The following is a 25843-nucleotide window of genomic DNA, read 5'->3' as shown; positions in this document are numbered from 1 at the left end:
TTTTTCTCATGCTACAAAAACTGTGTACCTTCCATTTTTATCAAATTGCACAGGGACATAGGGTGGGGTCAGCTGGGACATTGCTTTTATAGCAAGCAATTACATCCATGCCATTCACCACGCTTATATACTCTAACTATTGCTTAGATTTTATTCAAAATTTTAAAATCTACAGTGTGTATGTGCATTTTGGCTCTTTTTTAATTGATCTTCTACCATACTATTTTTAGTTATGCTACAAACAAAGAACATATCCCTAGAAAGCTCGTTTTCTGGCCTATCAGTTTGTCCAATGAATTAATTTTTAATTGGCAGCTTGTGTCACAGACTGTTTTATATATCGTGTGTCCTTCTGAGTTGCAGTAGCGTGGAGAAAAGTTTCAGGGTACTTCCACTGTAGGGGTGCTCATGTGTGGGAGTTTTAGGTCAAGAAAAAAAAAGACAGCAGTTGCTGTTGGAACTGTTGCACCATCTTACTGTTGCATCCCGTTTATTGTTGAATTACTTATTTAGTTAGGTGAACTCAGGATGCTCGGCTACACTAGCACAAGAGTCCAAAGTGTGTCTGCTCTCCTTGGGACGGTTGGGACAATAATACTTTTAGTTCCTGCTAGGGGTGGGCGATATGGCCCTAAATAATCTCATAATATATCAAGCTATTTTTATGATAACAATATTCTTTATGACAATATGACAAAGGTGTTCATTTTAAATGTCAGCATAAATGTATCAGTTTACGTTCAAATTTTCAGTGCGGAGCACTTAGCAATTTTGCTTTCAGTCATGCTTGTTGTTGCCATGTGTAACTGTATGACATCATTATGTCAACATGTTGAAAAAAGTAGACAAAAACAAGACAAAGGCTTTTCCTAATCAAATAAGACCTCGTGAAGTGACTGAGTGAATGTTTATTGCATGACCTTTGTAAAGGCCTAAATTTCAACCCCTGCACATATTTTAAATGTGCAGAGCTCAACTGTTTAACACTTTACCAACTCTCAAATTACTTTTTTTTCTTTTTTTTTTGGCCTGTGGTAACCAAATTAAGCCATTAGATGCTACTGAAATGAAAACTCGAGAGACAGCTAAACTCCATCTCTCAGTAATGTATTTCCAAATGATGTCTTTCTGCTCAAACAAGTGACATTGTAAATAAAAGGGCTTTCCTATTAGGACTGAAATGTATTTATTTCAGTTTAAATAATACATATTTTAGCCCACAGTAAGGTGTCCCAACCAACCTCACACTCCTCTAATGGAGAACAACTCATCTTCATACAGACAGCACAAGTTTCCAGCCTACTAATATGTTAATATATATTAGGCCTATTGTACTACAGTCAGGTGTTATGTGAGGTCATTGTCTCTAACAAGGTAATAAAGCATTACAATATTACAATACTCAAAACCAATGTTTACATTTAACCAATAAAAGTAATGAAAACCAGCTGTTCGCGTTCATTAATAATATTCATCATTTAAGAAGGCTAAATAAACTTTATGACACTGGAGTTTCACTGTGTGAGCAAATAAGGCTGTAAAATCCCCTCGGGATGTTGCAGCCAATGAGAACCATGCTGACATTGACAGCCGAGGTGCATCCTGGTAGTGGTAGTCGGCTGGTCGCCTGCAGCCCGTCAGCAGCGCTGTGCTCGCGGCTGTGGAGGACTACAGAGCTCCGGGTTCTGCACAGAGGCAGCTGCGTTGACAGCGGTTGGTACTAAGCGAAGTACGGCGGCATAAATATCGTCCGTCTGGGTTTTTTTTCAGGGGTTTAACGTTTCCAAAAGTTGACCTCTGCAAGTATGCAGTCCGAATCGGGAATAGTTCCCGACTTCGAGGTTGGAGAGGAGTTTCAAGAGGAACCTAAAACGTACTACGAATTGAAGAGTCAACCCTTGAAAAACAGGTCAGTTCTGTGGACAGTTATTTCCCACGCTGGAGCGGTTTTGGTGTTTGGGTGATAATTAGGCTGCAGACTTTCTGAGTTATTGTCCAGAGTCGGTGCATGTATGAGGCTTTCTGCATTGATGTTAATGGAGCTAAGCTCCGGAATGGGAGTCAACTTGCCTCCCGTTTCTTATGGTTATCCTGCTGGCATGAAGTTATGCAACACTTGGGTGTTGTCTTGTCAACATCAACTTCAAATATTAGCTCTTAGAGGAGCAGACAGGTCAGTTTAAAGAGATGCTGCTCAGCCTCACTTGTGTTGATGGTTTAAGTGCAGATAAAGCTGATGGGCGTGTTGCTGATTACATTGATTCTCCTAAAAAAATATTATTTATGGATATCTCTGCATGGCATTTTGCATGCAAAATGCAATCCGCAGAATAACTGCTTTGATTAGTCAAATAATATTATGCTACTGTTTTATCTATGTAAATTGTGGTGAAACACCTAAAATCCAACTGCATACTAAATGAAACAGATGCTTCTTGTTGTGGATCTTTTCTGGAATTCACTGCACAAAGTTTACAGATAATATCAACTAGCTGAGAGCTGGTTAGAGCTCCAGAAGTGACAAAATCTCCTTTTGAATCAAGTAGCTACCTTTCTGTGTATTTATATCCAGAGCTGGATAAAAATTCTGCACGGAGAAAGTGCTCTAAATCCTTATAAAACAAACCTCCTTCTTAGAATAAATGTTCCAAACTTGAATAGTTCATATGGTTTCTCAGGATGTGAACACAAACACTGACTTATCAGAAAGCTATTTTCAGCTTTAGCATGTCGAGGCCTCTCCACACAGTCAGCGTTGAGCTGAGTCAGGTCTATGTGGTCTGACTTGACCTTTCACCCTTCTTCTAGAAGTCTACTGCACAGTAAGTGTGCTGTCTCATATATCTGTTTGATGTTATATTTAGATGCTATCAGTGCAGTTGAAGTACTAATGCTCTGTCCAGGGATTTTAGGACTTTGTTGAAGGAATAGGGCTGGACAATATATGGATATTATATCAATATTGTGATAAGAAACTTAGATTTTGGAGATTATAATAATGTAAATGTTGTCTTTTCCTGATTTTAAAGGGCTGCATATAGGCTTGTCATAATAATTACAGACAACTTATTGAGGTCATCAAAAACAATCGAGGTCATGTTCATAGATTGTATGATAAAGCCTGGTTTTTACATGCAATTCAATTCAAACCTTTAAGACTGTGTAAATCAATTTAAGGAACCCCTTATTTTTCCAAGCATGAAAATAGACATAAAAAAAATGTTAGCAACGTTAAATAAGTTAAAATAAGCAGATAACCAATACGCAAAGCAGTTAAAACTGAAATAAAGTCTTACAAAACAATAAACAATAATAAAACGTAGTAGTTAAAAGTTGAAATATACTCTAATAAACATGCTTTGGTGTACATGTGTAGATTTCTAGTTAAAGCATTTACAATCATTAAAACAAGATCTGAAATGAGGAATTTAAACAGCCATGGTGGTGGCAGAGTATATAAGCTATATATTCCATGCATGTTTGTTTACTAAAAAATGTCAGCAACATTTTTGCCAACTTGATGCCAAAAAAAAAAGCAAGGTTTTCATGACCATTATAAGACTTGGACGTAGTGCCTAGGCTAAATAAACAGAAACAAAAAACTATGCAGAAACACCTTTTACTGTCATTTCTAGTGAATTTAAAGTTAATAGTAAAAGGGTGTACTGTACTTGCATTATTAAGCTTTTATACTATCATTCTATCGGCAGCATTTAATGGTCTTAAAATGATAATAATATTGTTTATCACTGTTATTTTCAACAAAAGTAGTTATTGTGACAGGCCCAGCTGCACTACAGTAAAGTGATGTCATTTTCTGAACTAACCAGACTCTACCTACTTAGTCATTATATCCACATCACTGATGAATATTTATCAAAAAGTTCATTGTGTAAATATTTTGTGAAAACACAAATAATTGTCAACTCTACAATATCATCACATAGAAATATAATAGCATTTTGTTAAAAAATATCAAGATATTTGATTTTCTCCATGTCAGATTACTGCACAGTAAGTGTGCTGCCTGATCCTGGATGGATTACTAAAGGGTCCCACTGGGCACAGGGCCAGGGACCTCAAATGTCAGGAGGCACTCTGGCCTTCACTTACAAAATGTCATATGTCAAATTAACACATGCCAACCAGGAAGAGACTCAGGGTGTCCACAAAGAAGACACATACCAGTAAAAAGATGCATAACTACTACAAAGAGACGCAAAACCACCACAAAGTATGACCTATTTTGCCGAGGTAGTGGGTCCCTTTGCATACCTATTTCCAGGGGCCCTTAGTCATATTCATATGCTATTTGTGCAGTCAAATGCAAATAAAATTTGATTTTTTTTTTTGAGGGAACAGTTTGACATTTTGGGAAATATGCTTATTTGTTTCTTGCAGAGAGTTAGATCAGGAGATTAATACTACTTTTATGTATGTTGTTAAATGTGAAACAAGATCCAAGAGACAGTTAACATAAAGTCTTAAAACTGCAAACAGCTTGTCTAACTTGGTACAAAGATAACAAAATTCCCCCTCCAGCAGCTCACAGTGATGACAAGACTCCCATAAAAAAACTCAACTTGTCATTTAACACTTCATTTTCACCATGAATTAAACAAATTAGATATGACATGTTAAGGAGAGAGGCAAGAAACCCTAATTTTTGCCTTTATTTGACAGAGGACAGTGTAGAAATACGGGAGATAGAAACAAGGGTGTGCAACAAAAGTAAGGTTAATAATAAGGTTAATAATGTTTAATGGTGTATAAAACACTTAGACTTTAGACCTGTGCAATAGTCTCTAAAAAAATTTGTTTGAAATGTTTAAAATTCTGCCATAAGACACATCTAAAGCTCTCTAATTAACATGTCATATCTTGTTTGTTTAATTGATACTGAAACCGAAGTTAAAATGACTAGTTGAGGTTTTCATGGGAGTCCAACCTGGACTCATTCTAAAGTTGTCAAATACCTAATTTTTGTCAGTGATTTCCACATCAGATACCAACCTAAAAACAATCCTTTTGTGACAGTATAATACACTGCCAAGTGGTGTCAATTTGAAACGCAGCCAGACAAAAACATAACTTGAGGAACTGAAGAGTCCATGTAGAGCAGGTAGGAGGGGTGGTGAATAGGTCCAGCAAACACTAGACTTTCACCCGAGAGGCACCAGTTTGCTTACTGTACGAAAGGAAAACCAAACCATGCTAACCATGCACTTTTGTTGCCTAAAACTAACAACCTGTGTTTGTTGCACAAATATATAAACATAAATACAAGGTGTTTTACCAATGTTGTACTTATATTTGAAAAAGATCGTATGCATCTAACGAGCAGAAACTGTACATTTCCTGTGAAAACGTAAGTCCAGTCTGAAAAGAAGCAGTCCGTGTAGGTGTAAATTGACACAGCGTCCTAGAACGTCAACAACAGATATGCAGACTTCAAAAGTCCACTGAACATTTGGCAATATGTGACAAGCTGGGAATGAGAATGTGTTGGTGGAGTCTTTCCATCACTGTGAGGTGCTGCAAGATGAGTTTTGTTACCTTTAAAATGGAGCAAAGCTACCTGTTTCCACCTGTTTTTCACATTTCATCTAAGCTAACCAGCTGCAGCTTGATATTAATGAACAGGTGTGAGTGGTATTGATCTTTTCAACAAACTCTCGGCAAGAAAACGAAATTAAGTATTGCAAAATGTCCAAAATGTCATAAGGTTCCTTAAATGAATAGAGAGCACGGAATTATTGGTGCTTTTCTTTGTTGCTGACAATAGTACTGTCATCATTTAATGGGTTTTTACCTCAGTTAAAAACATGCTAAACACAGATGAGCATGAGAATATTTTTTTAGGTATTAACATTAACATATAACCAGGCTTATTTTTAGTTATGATGAAAAAACACAACTCCTTTTTCTGGACATCTAAACATTATGAAGCAGCTGTGATCCAACTGGGAAGTTGTGAGACACACCACTTTGCCTCTGTGATGATGACGGCGGTGATGACGACAATACAGCTATTAAGAGAATGGTGTCTCGTTATCTGTATTTTGTGTCTACGCGCTTCCGTTATGCTGTTCAGCGGGAGTAATACATGGCTTCATTGTGAGGGTGAGACATACAGAGGACAGTACGCCACTGTGTGCAGACAGAGCTCTTATTGCAGACGTTTGGTAGACTCCTGTTATTTTTTCCCTCTCTGGACATTTTCCTGCAGATTCTGAGTTTATCTCCTTTTCTCTGTATTCAGCCAAAACACCAGTTCAGGGAGAAAAAAAAACCAGTCCTAACCTTTAACCCACTTCTGCATTTTTTAAACTAATTTCTCTATTAGTGAAATGTCATTATACTGTTACACGTACAAGGGCTGAATCTGAGCTGTGTTGTTTTGTCAGAGCTGCAGTGATAGCCAGTCTCAGCAGGAGTGAAGTATCACAGATTATTTCGTGTCATTTCCTCTGGAATATGTGAAGTTGTCTGAACAGTTGTTTCGATTGAAGGTATCCCACTTCCTCTTCCCATCACATGAGGATGATCCAGCATAATAAAAGTCACGATGACTGTGCTCCGAGACATTGTTGCGCAAAATGGATATTATTAGTTTGATTGATTATTGGAGGTGTATGATGTCCTACCCCACTGTTTCTAAATTTAAAATATTAAGTGTGACAAAATGTCATTTTTGGGTTCAAAGATTATTTTGTTTTCTTGCTGTCTTATAAAGTTGACAGAGTGCTCAGACGGCTGCAGACGACGTGCCAGACTTTTTGTTCCTAACATAGACGTGAGACAGACGGTGAAACTAGTCTTCTATGCAGTGTAAATAAGAGGTATAAATTTAGCACTGAATGTGTTATATCTGAAGCTGGGAGTTGGGGGATCATTATTTGCAGGCTTACTTGGCATGCAGAGTCAAACTGAGGCTGAAAGTCGCAGTTATGCTTTCCAATTCATAGCAAATGTGAAAAGCTGGATATTTTTTCAAAATGTTAGCATAAATGCAGATATTATCTCAGTAATTAGATGGATTAGTTTATTTCTGTTTGTTGTTGCCTTTTAAATTTTCTATGTGGTATTTTTGCTAATATTTGACAAAGGACTGTGTAGAAACAGGAGCAAGAGAGAGAGGAGGGTATGACATGCAACATATACTTTGCTGAATATAACCGACGTTACATTTTGTGCAGACTGAAAGTGTTTTGTGTTGGAAACAGGGTAATAATGTTTTATCATGCAATGATGGAAAGTATTTAACATTAAGGAATCCCAGCTTTGTTTGATAATTCATCAATTACATTAAAAAAGAACTTTTTGTCATATTTCCGTAAATTACATCCTGCCAATAGTATATGAGACAGATAATCTGTGAAAAAATCTGACTCCTCTGCCTCTTAGTAGTGCTCCTAATGGCATTTGCAAGAATCCCTGATGCCTGAACAAAAACAACCAATCAGAGCCAAGAGGAGTCTCCTCTCACCCAGTCAAGCTCAATATCTTCAGCTCAGGGCTTCAGAAGGAGCTTTGCAGGGAATTCTTGCAAATGCCATCAGGACCACATGATATTTCTCTTCAGTAATGATCTTTAATGAACTACAAACAGCCATGCATCCACCAACCTCCTGTCCTGTAGGGACTGTCTCGCTCCTAATATTTTGGTAGTTGGTGGTTGCTTTACAAACTGCAGCTGGCCAGTGTAGGTTAATAACACCACAAAGGGTTACTCCATGCATTTGTATCTCAAACCGATGTCCAGTAACAGAATGGTAATATTGGACCAGTTGACTTTTTGCCCGCAGCATCAACAACTGCTGCGGCCTGCTGTCTATCATACCGCCGTGAAAGGTGCCTCTGTGTTCTGGTATCAAAGCGGTGGTGTTTGACAAGTTGGGAGTGAGAACGTGCTGGTACTGTAGCTTTAAGTAAAAATCCCAAATAAAACAGACTGGTCCACACAATAAAGAAAGTGATGGGGGTGAGGGAGCATCGCCTCACCAAATGCTTTTTAGTGAAAAAGGCTAGAAAAATGATCAGACCCCTCCCATGTCCCATATTCAGAATATGTACTGTTACTATCAGGCAGATCCTGTCGGGTGCCAATCAAAGGTACCTGAACAGGTATAAAGCTCTTTCTTTGCTCTATCAGAGAATCTGCTCAATTCAGGACAAAAGGAGGGTGTAAATGACAACAGTGGTGCATGTATTTGAATGCACTTTATGTCTGCACTTGTCCGTACTATGCACTTTACGTCTGTACGTATTTTTATGTGGCAGCTTTTATGTCCAACGCAAATTTCCTGAGGGACAAATAATCTTGAATATAAGCTTTCTACTAGCTACTTCTACTTTTAAAGGGTTATTATGTTTAATGTTGGATAAAAGTTTTAAATTCACATAATTCTTAAAACAAGGAAATATTTGATCAAAGAAAAGACAAACAAGACTAAGAGTGTGATCAAACACTCAATGATAAATTTCAATACCTGTACATATTAAAAATGGTCTGTACTTAGGGAGCACCAAGGTTAAACATTCAGTCATGTTTCAACATGGCTGACTTGACTGCAGACTTATTACTTATAAAAAATACTGAACATATTATGTCTAATTCATGGTTATTGTGCCTTTAAAGTACGTTGCAGATCAGCTATAAACTTATCTCAAGATTAATTTTTATGAAATTAGGAAAATAATATAATTACTGGTGCATTTAAATCTTCCTGTGACAGAGAGCTGAGTCAGAGGTCGACAGTTATGAAAGTTAGTACTGGGAGCAGCCTGTTCCCGTGGGGAATCCTAGACAGAGATGCCTGAGAGGCCGAAGGGTTTCGTCCTTGATATTAAGAGGGACCAAAGAGCTTAATGACACAGACAGGTGTCGTGGCTGCATGTCAACGACTTGTTCCGCCGTCATGATCACTTTACTGTGTAACTTCTTCTGCAGCTTTTTGAAGCATGCGTTTGCTTTCCATTTCTACACTGGAAAATCCTCAAAAACTTATTTTTGCCAATAATAGTAATATGTGATCTCTGTCAGCCTCTGTTGGTGACCAGTAGAGACTGCAACAACACTGATAAATAGCACTTTATACACAACATCCTGCCTGATGCAAAATATTGCAGGGCTGTAACTTTTTCATTTCTCCATTAATCTATTGAAAGTCAGATGAAATGTCAGAAAATAGTGAAAAATTACTGGCAACATATTCCAGAACCCAATGTGACATCTTCAAAAAGCTCATTTTGAACAACCAGAACTAGGGCTGCATGATATGAGGTAAATATGCAATATGTGATAATGCTGTTGAATTTCACAATAATGATACTACTTTGCAAAAATACTGCCTTTCTGCTGCTTTCAGTATACTGCTAAAATACAACAAATTGCTTGTTGATTAAAAAAATGTCAACTTTCTTTAATTAAACACATTTATAATTGAATGTAACACAAAAGGCCCCAATTTAAAAGAATGCTGGTTACATTATGCACAATTTTCTACTGACACTCTTTCAACAATCTGAAAAAATCATTGAGTGCAATATTACCGTATTTCGTTGTGTGTTTTTTGCTCCGGTTGACAATAATGAAACTCAGCTTGATTTTAAAGCCTTGTTACGATAATAATTTGAAAGCCAAAATCCATTTATTAAAATCTGGCCAAATGAGGAAATTCAAGGAATTTGGGTGCTTTTGAAGTCCTCCAGCCAATAACAAAGCAACATACTAAATGTATGCATGACAAAATTTAAAAAAAACAACCTCACAAATAATTTTAATGTCCACTTGGATGTCCACTACTAGAGTCCAATTCAAAAAAGTACTCCACATATTCCAACCAACCTTCAGAATGCAAACATATTAATCTGAACAATGATTTAATGCAAAAAGTCCTCAAACGGATCAAACTCACCGGAAGTTGAACTGGGAGGACTCTGGCCTAGAGTTGATCTCCAGTCCCCTTTGTTCAGTAGTGGTCCTCACATCTCAACACATCTGTATTTTCTTCACACGGATGAGACCCTGCCATAAAAAAGAGCTTAATGTCTTTTTCCATCTTCCTTGTAAGCAGCCAGGATCTTTCATAACTCCTTCGTCTACCTCCAAAAGCATTTTCACTTCTCAGCACCTCAAACATTTCACTTCCCCTTGTTCTCCAGGCCACACCCCCCCCCCCCACACCTGTGATGAGAAACAACAGATCACCTGATCTGTGTTAGCTACAAATAAAAGCATGACATGAGTACCCCAGAGGTTTAACCTTGCAAGGGTTTTAGTATTAAAGCATCAAATTTGTATCACATAAGGTCAAGAAAAAAGTTTTTCACGGTTATTGTGTGTAAAAATGAGGTCTGAATAATGCTTTTCAGCTGTGAATGGGCTGAACGTATTGTCTGTTATTCACACAAATCTATGATAAATCAGCCGTAAGTGTAACAGAAAAAAAAGCTGCTTCGTTGTGCTTGTACAACATCCTTACTTGTGTGAACTTGAAAACCTTATGGACTCACTCACCCTGCTGTAGGAACGTGCATGAAATCCTCCACCAGGCTGTCCTTGGATGCTCCGTTTTCTCCATGTAGAAGCACAGAGGGAGGAGAGAGGAGCAGGAGTTAGAGCAGGAGTTAGAGCAGGATGTCCTGGCGAGAGGAGAATTATGAGGGGCAAGGAACGTAATTAGAGAAATAAGACCCGGCAAGTTCAAGTTATCCCAGCTGGCCCTTGCTTCCTGGAAGGAACCTGATTATCTCTTTGAGATGCTTTAACAGCTTACCCGGTTTTGTTTTGTTTTGCTTTTGCATCTGAATCTCTCAGCAGCGCTGTTAATTTGCAGGGACAGAGGATTTACTTTACAATTAGAATTGGAAACAAGTTATTTTTGACATTTACTGACAGCTTTTTAGTAAAAAAGGGTGTGTGTGGGGGCGGGAGGGTCAGGTTTTTGTTGGAAATGGTAGTAAAAGTGATTTATAGATAGACAGCAATGTTAGACAGATGTAGATTACTAAATGGGCTTTCAGGGCACAGGCTTAGGGAGCCCCTTGGTCTTCACCTGCAAAATGTCAATCAAATTAATATGCACCAGCTGGGAAGAAATTAAAGGCAACCACAATGAGACAAAAAAAGACCAAAAGAGATGCAAAGGAACTGCAAAGAGACAAAGAGACACTGACTTCAAAGAAATGCAAAACAACTAAAGAGAGACACAGAATGGCTAAAAAGAGACATAACATGACAGAAAAGGCCCAAAAAAGAGACATAAAAAAACAAAAGACACAAAATGATGACAATGAAACACAAGACAATTACAAAGAGACACATAACAACTACAAGGAGACATAAAACAGCCACAAAGATGACCTCAAAGAGACACAGAATAACTACAAAGAGACACAAATTGCCAAGAGTAACAAAGAGAATAATATATATATATATATATATATATATATATATATATATATATATATATATATATATATATATATATATATATTGCACATACATTGCACTTCAGAAGAGTGTGTTATAAGTATGCATGGCTCCAACTTCCAATATCATTATGTTATAAAATGTCAATCTGTATATCATTTTCTCTTTTTATAGTATGAACTGTTTAACATTTTAACTGTTTTTCATAGCTGCATGGTAGCCTATTGTGCAGAAAACTGTATTTAACTAATCTCACTTGCATAAATACACTAAGTAGTTTACTCTGTTCAACTAGTTGTAGTTTGCACAGATGTTTTCTCCTCTCTGCCTCTGTCTTTCTCTCCCTGGTATCAAAGCCCACATAATTGACGGTCTAGACTTCTCACTTGCATACAGATGATTCCCATTATCACCGATTTGCTTGCTGGTAACCATCTCCTGGGGGGCCATGCCAGCTGCAGCGCGCTGGGGTGTTGTGATCAGCAGGAGAGTGTGAGTGGATCAATGTACTGTCATGTAGGGTCTTAATCACTGAGCTGTGTTCCAGCTGAGAGGTTGTGTAGTCTGCCAGGAGGGCCCGATCTGCTCTGTGAGCGACGCACCTGCAGTCTGATAGAGACAAACAAAACCAGACGGGCTCATCACATGCAGCTTATTGCAGGATTTTTACAGTGCAGATTCTTGGCTACAGTCTAACATGAGATCTTGCTTGTTCATTCTCTCTCACTCTTCTTCCACTGCACTCCCTTTATAGCAGTGTGATATTCACGTCATTGCCTATTCTCAATATGCAATTAGAATGACAGTATATGTCAGAGAAAGTGCACTGGGCCAATAGTTGAAAGAGCAGCCCCTGGTGGGTGAATGGTTAAGTCCTTAGAATATGTTTTATGTGTATGGATTTGTAGATTTCAGTGGCTGTTTTTTGAGTGTAATTTGGGGTACAATTTTCTGAGAAAGATTCTTAATTTGTGGAAATATGGATCAATAATAGTGTGCACACAGCGTGTTGAAGTTGCTTTTACTCTTGTACATTTATACTTTGTTTAAAATGACCATTATGCTAAGAGTGAGCATGCAAGCTTGTGTATAGTATTTGTCCTATGCATGCTATTGTAACTGTCTGAAAAATGCTTTTCTGAATTTATTCAGTCTTGATTTAACCAAAACTTTACGGATATTCTACCTGCAGGAGAAAATGTAATCCTTATGAATAGCAGTTTGAGCATTCTAATGGACAAACGTCACTGTCCAGTAAAATTCATGCAACTGATTTTTGATTTTTCACCTGAACTGAAGAATGATCTGCTTCTTTATTTCATGGGTTGATAAAATGTCCCTCTTTAAGATTTTTGATGGGAACTGAGATTTAGAACAGGCATTGTGACTGAGCAGTGGTTTCAGGTTGTCTGATCCATCAGACTTGTATGCCTCCAAGCTTATCAATTCCTTTTATTAATGCTGGCATGTTTTTCTGACAAAGCGCAAAGCGTGTTTTTAATTCATGAAGAAAGATAACAACAGTGCCGCTTGTAATGTCTGTGAAATCATAATTTCAAGTAAAGGTGGAAACACCAGCAGTAATATGCTGAAACATCTCTCTACACCACATTAGATTCTAGGAATGTCATGTATTTGACACTCTATGCTCGAAGCATCATGTCTGTTACGAGGGTAAATATCCTGTTCGACTAACATTGGCGCCACGCTGACAGGCTTAGCAGACATTTTCTCTGACTAAGACAACCTGAATGAAAACAAATACTGTACAAATATTTTCCTATTTCTTCTGCACTTTGCCGCGACTCAGATATAATAAAACTTTAGCGATATATAGCGAACATGTATTGCAATACACTGCAATTTATTACCTTTTTCAACTGCAAATTATACTCCCAATTGAAAACTTTGAAAAATGTATGAGAAAAAATAGATGTTGACAGTCTGTTCATCTCACTTCAATCATTTTCATTGCATCAAAACTGAAAAAGCAATTAATTTTATTAATCTAGAAGGCTCTGAAGTTTAATTTGTATGTGTAATATTAATAATTTGTATAATAAAAATCGACTTTTCCCACCCCTAGAAGCGGTAAGGTAATCAATAAAGAATGAGGCCAATAAGTAGAATCGATAATGGCTTTGGCATCAATGAAATGTCTTGTACTTTCCATCCCTAGATCCCATAGATCCATAGATCCCTTCCAGACCCCTTTTAAGGACATAAAAAATACTGATAACAGTTAATGTCTACTGTGGTTTTTCCACAAAAAAGTACAGCTGTACAATGACCTACTTAAAAATTCTTCTATCTCTTCTTACTCGCAGAAAAATCTAGCATCTACTAATATGCAAACACTTCTCATTTTCAAGGCTTTCCACATCACATCTGAGTTCACTGCACACTGGACCATGATCACAATGCTCATACTTACATATGTTGAAGATCTAAGGTGAGCACAGAGAAACTTTGTCCTCTTCAGCAGACAGGAAAGCTCTGCAAAATACATCATTCTGCACAGTGAAACTCAAGCATCCAAGTAAAGGAACAAAAAGCAAAACATTTTTGTATGGAGCTGAACTTTAAGAAAGATAAACCATTTAAATAGCAATTGAGTTTTCTACGAAATGCATCGTCACAAAGATGAAAGCAGGGCTGTTATTTTTAGCTCATTAAAAGTTGACATTTTGGAGAGCCAGTACATGCAGTGACTAAGTTAGTTGCAGGCCGTCCACTGAACAGTGACGACACATATCTCAGAGTGAAATACTATCTGTGTGGTTTTAAATCAGTCTGTTGATGGCCAGTGTGTTTCCAGTGGGCGCTTGCCCTCTCCTCTCCTCTCCTCTGCTCTGCTCTGCCGTTGCGCTGGACGGGGCTGGTCCTCTGCCTGGGACTCTGTGTGGCGATTGGAGATTCCAGGCCGGGCCCCGGAGCCTCCCCCCTCTGACACACTTTCAGCGCTGCACCACCAGCATGACTTTCATTGCTCTCCAAGGGCGGGTGGTGCACCTTCAGGAAAAAACAAACAAATATGGAGGCTGTAGGAGTGCAAGTGTACAGACCCTGCTCATTTGACTGTTTGTGAGTATGGAGCTGGAGCATGCTGGCGTGTGTTAAGGTGTGATTTTGGAGTTTATTGTTGTGGGTACAACATTAGGCCTGTGTGTACACATGAAGGGCACCGTGCACAGAGTGTGGAAAGTGTATACAATCATAGCTAAGGCAGATTTCTTTTTGTGCAGGGTTTGTTTTGCCTTACACGGCTTCTGATTCATTATTTAAAATGAGTAGTTTGACAAATAAGCATAGACCTGATTGCAATTGGTTATTGATTTTTTTAATAAGAAGTAAGCACCTAGAGAGATTCTTTTGTCACTTTATGACACTTGACACAAAAAAAGATAATCACAAAAACAGTCTGAAGATGTTTGTAACAGTAAAAAAAAGATTGTAATACCATTAGTTTTTAGACAAACTTGTTGTTATACCATTATTGTCCATTAGGCAGAGCTATTAGCTCCTGTTAATTACCAGCAGCAGTATTAGTGGTGCAGTGTGTCTGTTCTACACATTATTTTCCTCTAAAAGCTAAGTGTTTTGACTCTGATCAGACCTCTGTTGATAGCTACCTAATCTTCTCTCAGTACAACTTAATTTCCCTCTTTTCTGTTTGTCATTAAAACCTGCATCAAACACTCAGCTCTGACTATTTGACTAATAATGGAGTGATGGAGCAGCATCGTGCAGAATCAGAGGAATCATGAGTTGGGTGGGTGGGGCTCTTCAGTACTGTACAGCCATTGTTTTGTTTTTTTTCTTTGAGATACACACAACTATGAGAGGAGGTGTGTACACGCACACACACACACACACACACACACACACACACACACACACACACACGCAAACACACACACACACACACACACACACACACCAACAAAGAGTGAAAAAGTTAAAAAGGACAAAAGAGCTTTTTATGTGTTTCACTGGTCAGTTTGGCAAAAAGCCACCGAACAGTCGAACAGAAGAAACAGAGAGAAAGAGGAGCTTTGCTTTGTAGAGAGGCTTCTGGTCATTCATGCACAGACTCTCACACACAAACACATAATAAATCAATCTGATAATCGGAAATGTATTAAATAAAATCATGAGGTGCTAAAACCCTCAACAGATCTCTGATATTAAACACTTTTCTATTTGGAAATATGCTCGGATTAACATCCTGTAGTCACTCAAGTGTAGCTAAACTCTTCAGACCCTTAATGGGGTTGATAATTAAAATTTGGTGACATGTTTAAATAATGTAAAGTAAAGCCTGAGAGATCCATCTACATTACTGATTTATTAGCTTATGACAGATATATTGATACTGGTTTTGATATTAGTACTGTTACTGTACAGAAAAACTAAGATTTGTTTGAGGTAATTTAGAAACAGTGTCGTCATTTTATGTTTTGTACACCAGAGAGCGCTATCAAGTTTATGTAACTGTGAAATGTCCTGCTCAGCAGGCTACATGGCTACATGCCCTGTCATGTAATATGTCACAGATATTCATGGTCCCCACATGATGACTCCTGTTAACTTTGATGATACCTTCAATCTTCACGTAGTGCCATCATCAGGTCAACTTTTACTAATACATTACTTTGATTTATGACCAGTTACATCCAAAGTTAACATTTCCCTTAGATGTACTGTTTTGTACATCTAAGGGGAATTTTAATTAGCAAAAGTTAGCATGCTAACAAGCTAAAATGAAATGGTTAACATTAGGTTTGCAAGTTGTAAGCACTTTGTAAATCGATTCATCTGTAAAATTAACAATCGATTAATCGCTATTTGAAATAAAAAAACATAAAACTTTGCTTATTTCAAACAGTAGCAAATGCAGTTTTTCCTCAAAGCTCACAGTAACATATTGCATAGACTATATTTTGACATAATTTCATAGCCCATAGATTAATCGATAAAAATTTTGTTTGATTCAATTTTTAATGACCGATTAATCGATTCTCAGTGTTTAATTGTTATCATCCCTAGTTAACATGGGAAACATTATAACTAACATTAGCATGTTAGCATTGTCCTTGTGAGAATGTTAGCATTTAGCTCAAAACACAGCTGCATCAGTACAGCAGGGAAACAAAACTTGCTAACTCTATTGAAAAAATGACAGGATTTCAGGGCTTCGTTAATAAACAAACATAAATAAATAACAAAACATAACTAATTAAATTTCTTAAATAATAAGCGTAGAATTCTATTAAGGTGGTTCGGGGGATCCTCCTCTGATGCTTTTGCTGGTTCATTTTATTATAAACAAGCTTCATTTTGATACTTTTTTATGTACTTTGGCACTCAAAGTCCAAAACTAAATTCCCAGTGTGAATAATTTTATTTGTATTGTGAATTTGAAAATGGTCGTAAGTTGAGTATCAATATAGTCTCACAGAGCTGCTAGCATTATTTGACATTAAGGCAAATAAAGCTTTGTCAGCACATCCTTTGGCAAGAGACTGAACCTTGATTGTTCCCTATGGCTGTTTAAATGCATATTAATATTTACTGTATATAAGTAGCAGGTGGCAGCTGCTACAGTAGCCTCGTGTGTGTAGGTATATTTCTGTAAAATATCAGCATTTACTTTGTGAAAACTTTAGTATCTGCTAATTTCAAGACTTCTGTCTTCCAAGGCCTCACAACACTGTAATGAGCTTAATTTAAAATTCTGCTTTATTCTTTATAATTAGTTATCCTGCTATTATTTTAAAGTCAAGGTAAAGGTAAATACGCATAAAACAATGTTAAAGACAAGATGCAGCTAGTAAAAATGCTCTATTGGATTTGTGCACTTAATTCAAATGCAATGAAATATAACTTCCACAACACAGATTCTGTTTGTCATATATACAGTTTTTGTATATATGATTATTATGTTCATGCAGTGTGGAAATCATTATTGTCTGATTTTAAAGCCATAACATAAGAATTTCATGGGAGACATTGTGGTTCATGTGGTGAAAGACAACAGGTGTGTGTCTGTGGAGACAGAAACTGGTGCATTCTCTGTTTTGCCTGGAAGCGCTGCTGCGCCTTCAGGCTGTTGTTGTTGTGTTTGAGGTGACGAAGGTGTTTTCCCTCAGACTGCCTGTTTGCCTGACGGGTGTGAAGATGCGCTTTAACCTGAAAAGTCATTGCCAAAACTAATAAAACTCAAACTTTCATACTGAGGGGCATAGCCTGTCAGTGAGGTGAGTAAACACTGCATTTTTATACTTTTACTACATTTTATCCACCTCGATCAAAGCAACACATCCTGAAGTGCAAACAGAGCACAGATGCAGACTGTGGCGGTTGTTAAAGATGCCCTGTGGAGTTTTATTGTAAAACGTTACGTTTACTTTCAGTGTTTCCCACCAAAATACATTATGTACAACAAGTTGAATGTATTTCCATCCTCTTCCAAACATTTTCAAAGCTACTTCTGACTATTGTTGTCCCTGCATAACTATTGTTGTCCCTCCATAGAACTGCACGATTAATTTCAATATTACAAAATATAGATATTATAAAAACTGCAATATGGCCAAGAGACATATCAAAATGGCATGGAGCTGCAAATTTTCTGATAAAGATATAATGTTTTAGAATTTACCATTGTAAATGTGGTGCTACAGAGATTCCCCAGCCTACAAATGACATTGCAGATGTATAAGGGAAGATGCTTGTTTGGTACAGACCCGAGAAAGAATCACATCATTTTTATATTGAAAAAGAAAGGGAAAATTGCCATCCCCACTGAAATCGTGACTCATATCGCAATCACATTAACTGTCAAAATAAACACAATATGATCTTCTATTTTTTTCTTCTTTTTTGCATGTCTACTAGCCCGACTATTGGCATCAAAATATACTTCAAGTACCAAAAGTAAAAGTACTCATTATTTCAGAATATTATGTATTATATCATTGGATAAAAGCTACCACTATTAGTGCATTTACATGTTAGCATTGCTTTGTTGCAGCAGGTATTGTTACAACTTTATATTCAGCTGTAAAACCTAATATATTACATAATAATCATAATGTATATGTTGATTGTATTTGGTATTGATAATTTAATATTTGCCTCTGTAGTGGAGTAGACATTAGGGGTGGGAATCACAGAGGTCCCTTTCTACAATATTATCACAACACAATGATATTGTTATTTTAGACATGTTGTGATATGCTGACTACTGTGATTTATTACCTTTATCAACTGCTGATTATGTCCTAAAAAGAAAACTTTGTCAACATCTGTTTCAAGATACAGTTTTCAGTCTGTTCATCTTAACTTTAATCATTTATATTGCGGCTAATTGCATCTAGTGGCCTGTAAAATCAATTGATTTTTTTTATTATAGTAGGCTACCAAAAGTTTAATTTGTATATGTAGAATTAATGTATATAATAAAAAGAATCGATACTTGAATTGTTACAATATTGCCCTGCAAAAATATCGCAATACTATACTGTATCAATTATTTCCCCCACCCTAGAGGTATAAAGTAGCATGACATGGAAATACTGAAAGTAATTACTAATCTGAAGTGAAGTACAGTGCTGTATATACACTGAGATACTTTCTACTACTGCTACTACTTATTGTACAGTGTGTATGTGAGCATAATGCATGACAGTGGTATCATAATACAGCGTGAAGTCAGTAGCCAGTACATTTTATTTATTTTTTTTTTTAAACGTTTGTCAGCATTGTTGCATTGGACTTACAATAATTTAACTATATATACTACTATTTAAATATCACAAATCTGATCAGCATCTATTCAAATATTAAAGAAATGTGCATTTTTTGTTCATTCTAACTGGAAACGAGAAGGAAAAGGAAATAAAACGTCTGTTGTCTTGAAATTTAAACACTCCAAAAGTGAAGCTGATTAAAGGAAGAAAGAAAAAAATCAAAGGAGTTTAGCTCTGGCAGGGAAAAATTATCCCAAAAAAAAGCTATTTTAACATTAGATCCAGTGACTTTTGTTTGAAACTTAGGGGATGAAAGGAAACACAATCGCCCAAAGTCACACAGACAAAGGAATTATACATACGAAGACTAAACCTGATTCTGCGTACTGGGTGAAGTACAAAGAAACATGCTGTCGGATTCAAAGACCCAAAGTGCTGCAGTACTTTCAAAAACCACATCTTTGTTCTGCTGTAATTCAGTCATTAAATCCACTTGTTAATTGATTAATTCTGGATCAATAATCAGTTTATCTGCATCAGCATTGTCTTCAGAAATTAATGAGACAGTTTATATTAAAGTTGTGTTTGTAAACTTATAGAAAATGTGGTTTTATGTTATATTGAAGCAGATTTTTGCTCTGGTACTCAGTGCTCAGTGGGTGTGGTATTAGACAATGAGATTATATGCAGTACTGTGGGGAGAATTATGGTATGTTGAGGGCTCAACACCCACTGAATACGCTGTAGACCGAAGCTGTGTTTGACTCCGCTGGCTAATTAGTGCGATTACTGCACAGCTGGATTGGCCAGACGTTTTACTGAGTTTTGTCAAAAGGATCACTCACTCGATGAGGGCTTCATTCCGACAACTTCTGCTTCAGCAGAGTCTCTCTATTTTAGGACTGCAGGGCTCTGTCTGGGGAGTAGCCGTCTAAATTAAGAGAGTGGGAAAACTGAAGCAACCTTTTACGAAACCTGTTCCTCTTTTCTGTTGTGTGTAATTCTGTTAAAGATAAAAGCTTTGTGAGTGCAGCCTGGAGCTTTTTGCTTTCCAAAATCATAAGAATTAGATAGATCAGCTGTTTGAAATAACATTTTAATTGATGCTTTGACTCTGAAGTGGTTTAATTTGTAATATTTATCTTTCTCTGAAATAAAAAAACGAATTGCTTAAAAGTAGGACTGCAATTAGCAATTATTTTCATTCGCCAGTTATTTTTTTGTTCAAAAATTCAGAAATTTGTGAAAAATGTTAATCACAATTTCCTTGAGGTCAAAGTAACATCTTCAAATTGCTTGTTTGTCTGACCAACAGTCTAAAACCTAAAGAACCTCTAAAGTCCCTTGAGTTCAGGTTTTTTTTTTTCAATCTTGTGGGAACAACTTATCTATCCTGTAGATGTTGTTATCAAAAGATAATTATTTGTGTGCACAAGATAAATAAGTCATTTCCATATGATAAATTAGTTATTCAAACAGATAAATAACTTGTGCACACATAATTATTCTGTTCCCAAAAGATGAATAACGTGCGCTCAAGATAAATAAGTTGTTCCCACTAGATATACAAGTTGTGTTCACAAAATAAATAAGTTATGCACTCAAAATAATAATAAAATATACTATAAAATAATAATAATCTGTTCCCACAAAATAAATAAATTGTGTACTCATAATAAAAAATCTGTTCCCACAAAAAATAAGTCGTTCCCACAAGATAAAGAAGTTGTTCCCACAATCTAATGACTTTTTCAAATAAGATCAATAACTGAAGTAAGGTCGTCCCACATGATAAATAAGTTGTTCCCACAAGATTAATAATTTGAACAAAATAAGTTGTTCCCTCAAATAATTATCTTGATTCCACAAGATAAATAAGTTGTTTCCACAAAATAATAACTAGTGTAACTGATTTAAAAAAAAGAAAAATCCCCTTTAGGGATTTTAGTGGCTTGGAAAAATTTCATAACTATCATAAATGACGCAAAAGCAGAAATCCTCACATTCTAGAGGCAGGAACCTGTGAATGCGTCCTTAAAATATGGCTGAAATAATGAACAGATTCTCGAAAAAGTTGTCAATATTTTCAAGATCAATCAACTAATTGTTGCAGGTCTATAGTGAAGATTTTCCTTTTGATCTCTGCCCCTTCAGTCATCCTCATATCAGCCTTTTATTCCATCTGCTTTCCCTTCATCTTCTTCGACCTTTTCTTCCTTTTCTTCTAATCTTCCTCCTCTCGTCTCTTTTGCTTGACCTCTCCCTCCTCGTCTGACCTCTCTCTACCCCTTTCTCTGTTATCACTCGCTGTCTTTTCGCCTCTCTTCACCTCACCTTACCAATCCCCCCTTTGCTTTCCCCTCGCTATCTTCACATCTCTCACTGTCTCTGCTCATTCAACTGGCATCTCTCTCACCCTCTGCAGCAGCCCATCGGACCAGCACAGCTCCTCCAAACCCCCGCTGAGCTCCTCGGCCATGACATCACGCATCCTGCTGCGGCAGCAGCTGATGCGGGAGCAGCTTCAGGAGCAGGAGCGGCGGGAGCAGCAGAGACAACAGGCCTCCCAGTACCCACAAACCACTGCGGCCCAGACCCCTGCCATCAATGTCAGTGTCCCCGCCAGTCTACCGCCTGCCGCCCAGGTGCCAATGGAGGTGCTCAAGGTAAACAAATATGGATTTAGTTTGTGATATGAGGAGGAGAAGAAGGATATGTGGCAGCATTTGTGATTGGCAGGCTGTCAGAGTTATTACAGTATATGTATAAAGTTTCCACCTCTGGAATTAGCAGTTGCATGTGTCACGGTTGCAGTCTGGATGGTCCAGGCAGTGCTGTATTTATAGATTTTATTGACTCGTGTGGACAGTCAGGCAATCGAGGTTTTACTATGACTGTGTGTAAAAAAAACAGAGGAGTGAGTGAAGTGTGTTAAAATGCGTATATGGGGATTATCTTTCCTGAGAGAATTCCTCTTTAATGCATGCTGTGCTTCCAGCCATTTGGATTTAGCCATCTTTAATCCTATTTGCTCAGCTAGATTCACATCTTTTCAAGCTTTGATTCCCTGGCAGTCCGAGAGACAGGAGACTGTTGAGATTTTCTGTACGAGTAGAGATCGTTTTGTTTGAGGGATCATTTTAACAAGCAGTTAAAGTAAGTAAGTTTTCCTGTTTATCCTGTGCATGTGTTTTCAGGGAATTTGTAATCTGTTTGAAATAGCGATAGAAATTCGTTAGGCTGAGTTGTGTGGCGGTGAACATTTGTATCAGAATCTGCATTATTTCTATTTGGTGGTCACATCGATTGTTTTTTTCTAGCACATTTTCCTTCATTTTAGTGATTAACAGTCTAAAGAAAACTAAAAAGGTTTGTGATTGTGATGTGTAAAAGATTAGGACAAAACAAAGATGACTTTTTAGGTGTTCCTGCCAAAAACACGTAATTAGTTGCTTCATTTCAGTTATTGTGTTTGTACTTTTCGGGAGATTTTAAATCATCGCAAAGGTGATGGAAATGTCTGTGGAATTTGACACGAGGACAGATTTATACCCGTATATTCTTGTGTGCTTTCCGTGAGTTTTTCATTTGCCATTTCTCGAAGAAAGACACAAATGACACTTTTGTTCTGCCATCAGTTTCCATGTGTGTATTTCAGCTCACTGATTTTTGAAATGCGGTGTGATTACAGACCCAAATCTTTTCTATTTTGAAATGAGACATTTAGGGAATATTCCTCTACTTGTGTGATCATGTGCATTTGACTTTCAAAGATGATCATTGTATCTACAATGTTAAGATATTTTGTTGCCAAATATCTTACTTTTATGCAACACTAACAATGTTCTAGTCACTTAATAATTGCTTCCATGTGGAGTAAGTTTTCTCTGACACTGCTGTCATAAACTGTTGCATTTCGAAGAATAATAGAGCTGCTATACTGGCTGTGTTAGCTGAAGATCATAAGAGCTTGTTCAGATGCTTCGAGCTTTATTTAAAGGATAGTTTCATTTGTGTAACCTCAAATTAGGTGTAGTATAAAGGACTGATACACCGCAGGCTATTGAGTAATCTTTGTTGATCTAAATCCATCCACAACACAGTCACAGATTTCATGGTTACTTGCTCAGCCACACTTTCATCACCCTGGATGTGTGTGGCATGGGCCAGCAGCGAAGGACAAATACAGTATATCCATTGAAAACATGGCCCTCCTCATGCAGCATAAACATTACTTACTCTCCATAATCTGCAGCTCTTTGAGAGGTTTAGGGCACCCCCCGCCCCCCGAACCCTCGGCCTGTGTACAATACATCAAGTTAGAGTAATTTCTCTGCTTTGGCGAGAGCTTACAGACATTCTTCATTGACTGAAGCCCTCAAATGAAAAGGCCGTTCCAGCTTGGCGCTGTTGAGCTGGGTTAACCCACTCCCCTGTCTGTGGGTAGATTAGCAAGAGTCCACAAAAAGCTCAGGGGTACCAGGCAGAGCTGCTGGACCTCAAAAAGTGCAAACATTAAGCTCAGATGAGTTTATCTAAAGACTGATTGGACCCTTAATTAACCAAGTGACCCTTTGACCTTGTGGGGAATAAGTACGGGATCAGTTTAGGGATCAAGACAAAGGCGAGCACAGCCTTACCACACACCAAACGCTAATTCAGTGAAGAATGCTCATAATTAGCCCCCACTGCCTTCATTCCACGGCATATTTAAGAGGGAAAAAAACACTGCTTTGAAATTTATGTAGGATAACTTCCTAAAAGGGTTAAAAAATGATTTCTTTTTCAAAGGATTTATGGTGCCATGAAGAGAACAAAGTACTCTTCAACCCTGTACAAAATGTACGTTTCTCTTTGGATTATAAAGCCGGTGTAGCTCGTGACCATCAGAGAGTATACAATGATGCCACACAGATGTCTCATTTCGGTCGATTTGGGAGTTAATGCAGCAGGACATTCAAGAGAAATGCACTTTGCGTAGTCTTTAATCCCCCCCTCCGAAAAAAAAATGACTTTATACTTTATATCTGTGGAAAAATATTTAGTGTGCATTATGCAGTGCAGTTATTTCATGATATTAAATATACAGCATAACAATTAAGAAAGCAGTGTGTTAGAATTAGGGGGATTCTGTGGTATATTGAAGTGGGGACTGCAGATTGTAACCAGTTGAAATGTCTTGAATACTTAATATTGAAATAATTGAATACCTTCAATGTTCATTGTTCAGGAGGTTTTCATTTCCAGTCGAATTATCTGTACAAGTTTCTTCCTCTCCAAAATAAACAGACCCAATGTTTAAAACTAGTAAAATCACTGAATAAAGCAAGTTTACATCACAACACTAATAGGTGTTTTTTCTAACACTGTTTGTCTTACCACAGAGGGGACTCGAGCACCTCCTAATGTGTGCTCACCTTTTTTCTCTGATAACTTAAGATCAAGACATTCAGGAGGTTTTTGCTTGGAGCTGAATTATCTGCAGAGGTCTCTTCCTCTCAAAAACAAACGGACACAGGGATTTGAACCAGTAAAAAACTGAATAATGCAGTTTAATGTTACAAATCAGTGTTTATTCAATGCTGTTCGTCTTTGCGGAGACTATGTGCTTACCTTTTTTTTCTCTAATAAGTTAAGATAAAGACATGTAAATGGTTTTTACAGAGAGCTAGCTTTTACGCAGAGCTCTTTTCGTCTCCAAAACAAACTGACCTGGGGGTTTAAATTAGTAAAAACACTCAACAAAGCAGTTCCAAGTTAAAAAATCTGTATGTTTCCAACGCTGCTCATCCCAGAGGGCCTGCTAACTACTGTGACTGATGCAAAAACACGAACGTCCCTATGTAGAGCCAGTGTTTGTTTTGTCTGCTCAGGGCTACTGTAAAAACATAGCAGTGCAACATGGCGGTCTCCGTGGATGAGGATCAGCTCCCTATGTAAATATAAATGACTCATTCTATTGAAAACACAATGATTCTTATTTTCAGGTGATTACACACTAAAGATGATATACTTATTATAATATAATCCATTTCTGCCAACATATGCCCCTAGATCCTGCACAATGGATCTTCAGGTGCACTGCTGCCTTCATTATTTAATATATTTAGTAATTGAAGTTTATTATTATTATTGTTCTAATTATTACAGCTGTACATTTTTAGTGAATAAAACAGAAAACCATGTAGTCGAAAATCTATTTGCTAACCTTTTACTTCTAATTTAACATATCTATTAAGCATATATAAGGCTATAAAGTGCATATACAGTATAAACATATAAATTAAGGGCTCGAGGTTAATGTTCTGTTGGTAATTTGTCAGGTTTTTGCATAACAGCATGACACTACATGAGAGCTGGAGCAGCCCACAGGTTGCTGTGATGTAGCTGCTCGCATTAGCATCACAGTTGTTGTCTGCAGGTTCCACAAAGCACGTTAGCAGCTTAACTGTGAGACAAAGTGGCCTATTCTTCTCACCCGCATAGCAAACGGGGGCATTCTTGTTAATGTATCCTGGTAGGACCGTCATGGAATGCCCAAAGCATGCAAGTAAAAAAAAATACAGATCAGTGTTTGTCAGCTCTCACCCTGCGTCCTCTCCCAGTACAGCGGGACGCTTTGTGCGTGTTTCTGCAGAGTGTTTCTGACTCT

The 25843-nt window shown here is 37.4% G+C and overlaps 1 protein-coding gene across 3 annotated transcripts in view; it reads left to right on the top strand.

The window, feature by feature from the left end:
* The first annotated feature begins 1686 nt into the window (after positions 1-1686).
* Positions 1687-25843, top strand: part of LOC121947210 (microphthalmia-associated transcription factor-like) — a 38837-nt gene continuing 14680 nt past the window's right edge. For 2 of the 3 annotated variants that reach the window (XM_042492151.1, XM_042492150.1), the window contains exons 1-2: positions 1687-1909; positions 21617-21857. In XM_042492151.1, the coding sequence (XP_042348085.1) occupies positions 1806-1909; positions 21617-21857 (345 nt within the window). In that variant the 5' untranslated portion in view covers positions 1687-1805. Of the gene's footprint in view, positions 1910-14018; positions 14522-21616; positions 21858-25843 lie in introns of those variants that run through there. The other variant, XM_042492152.1, reaches the window with a different exon arrangement.

Source organism: Plectropomus leopardus, chromosome 8 (genome assembly GCF_008729295.1).
Source record: "Plectropomus leopardus isolate mb chromosome 8, YSFRI_Pleo_2.0, whole genome shotgun sequence".
In the NCBI taxonomy this organism is placed as follows: Eukaryota; Metazoa; Chordata; class Actinopteri; order Perciformes; family Serranidae; genus Plectropomus; species Plectropomus leopardus.
The sequence above is the reverse complement of the archived record's forward strand: the minus strand, read 5'-3'. Positions and strand labels throughout refer to the sequence as shown.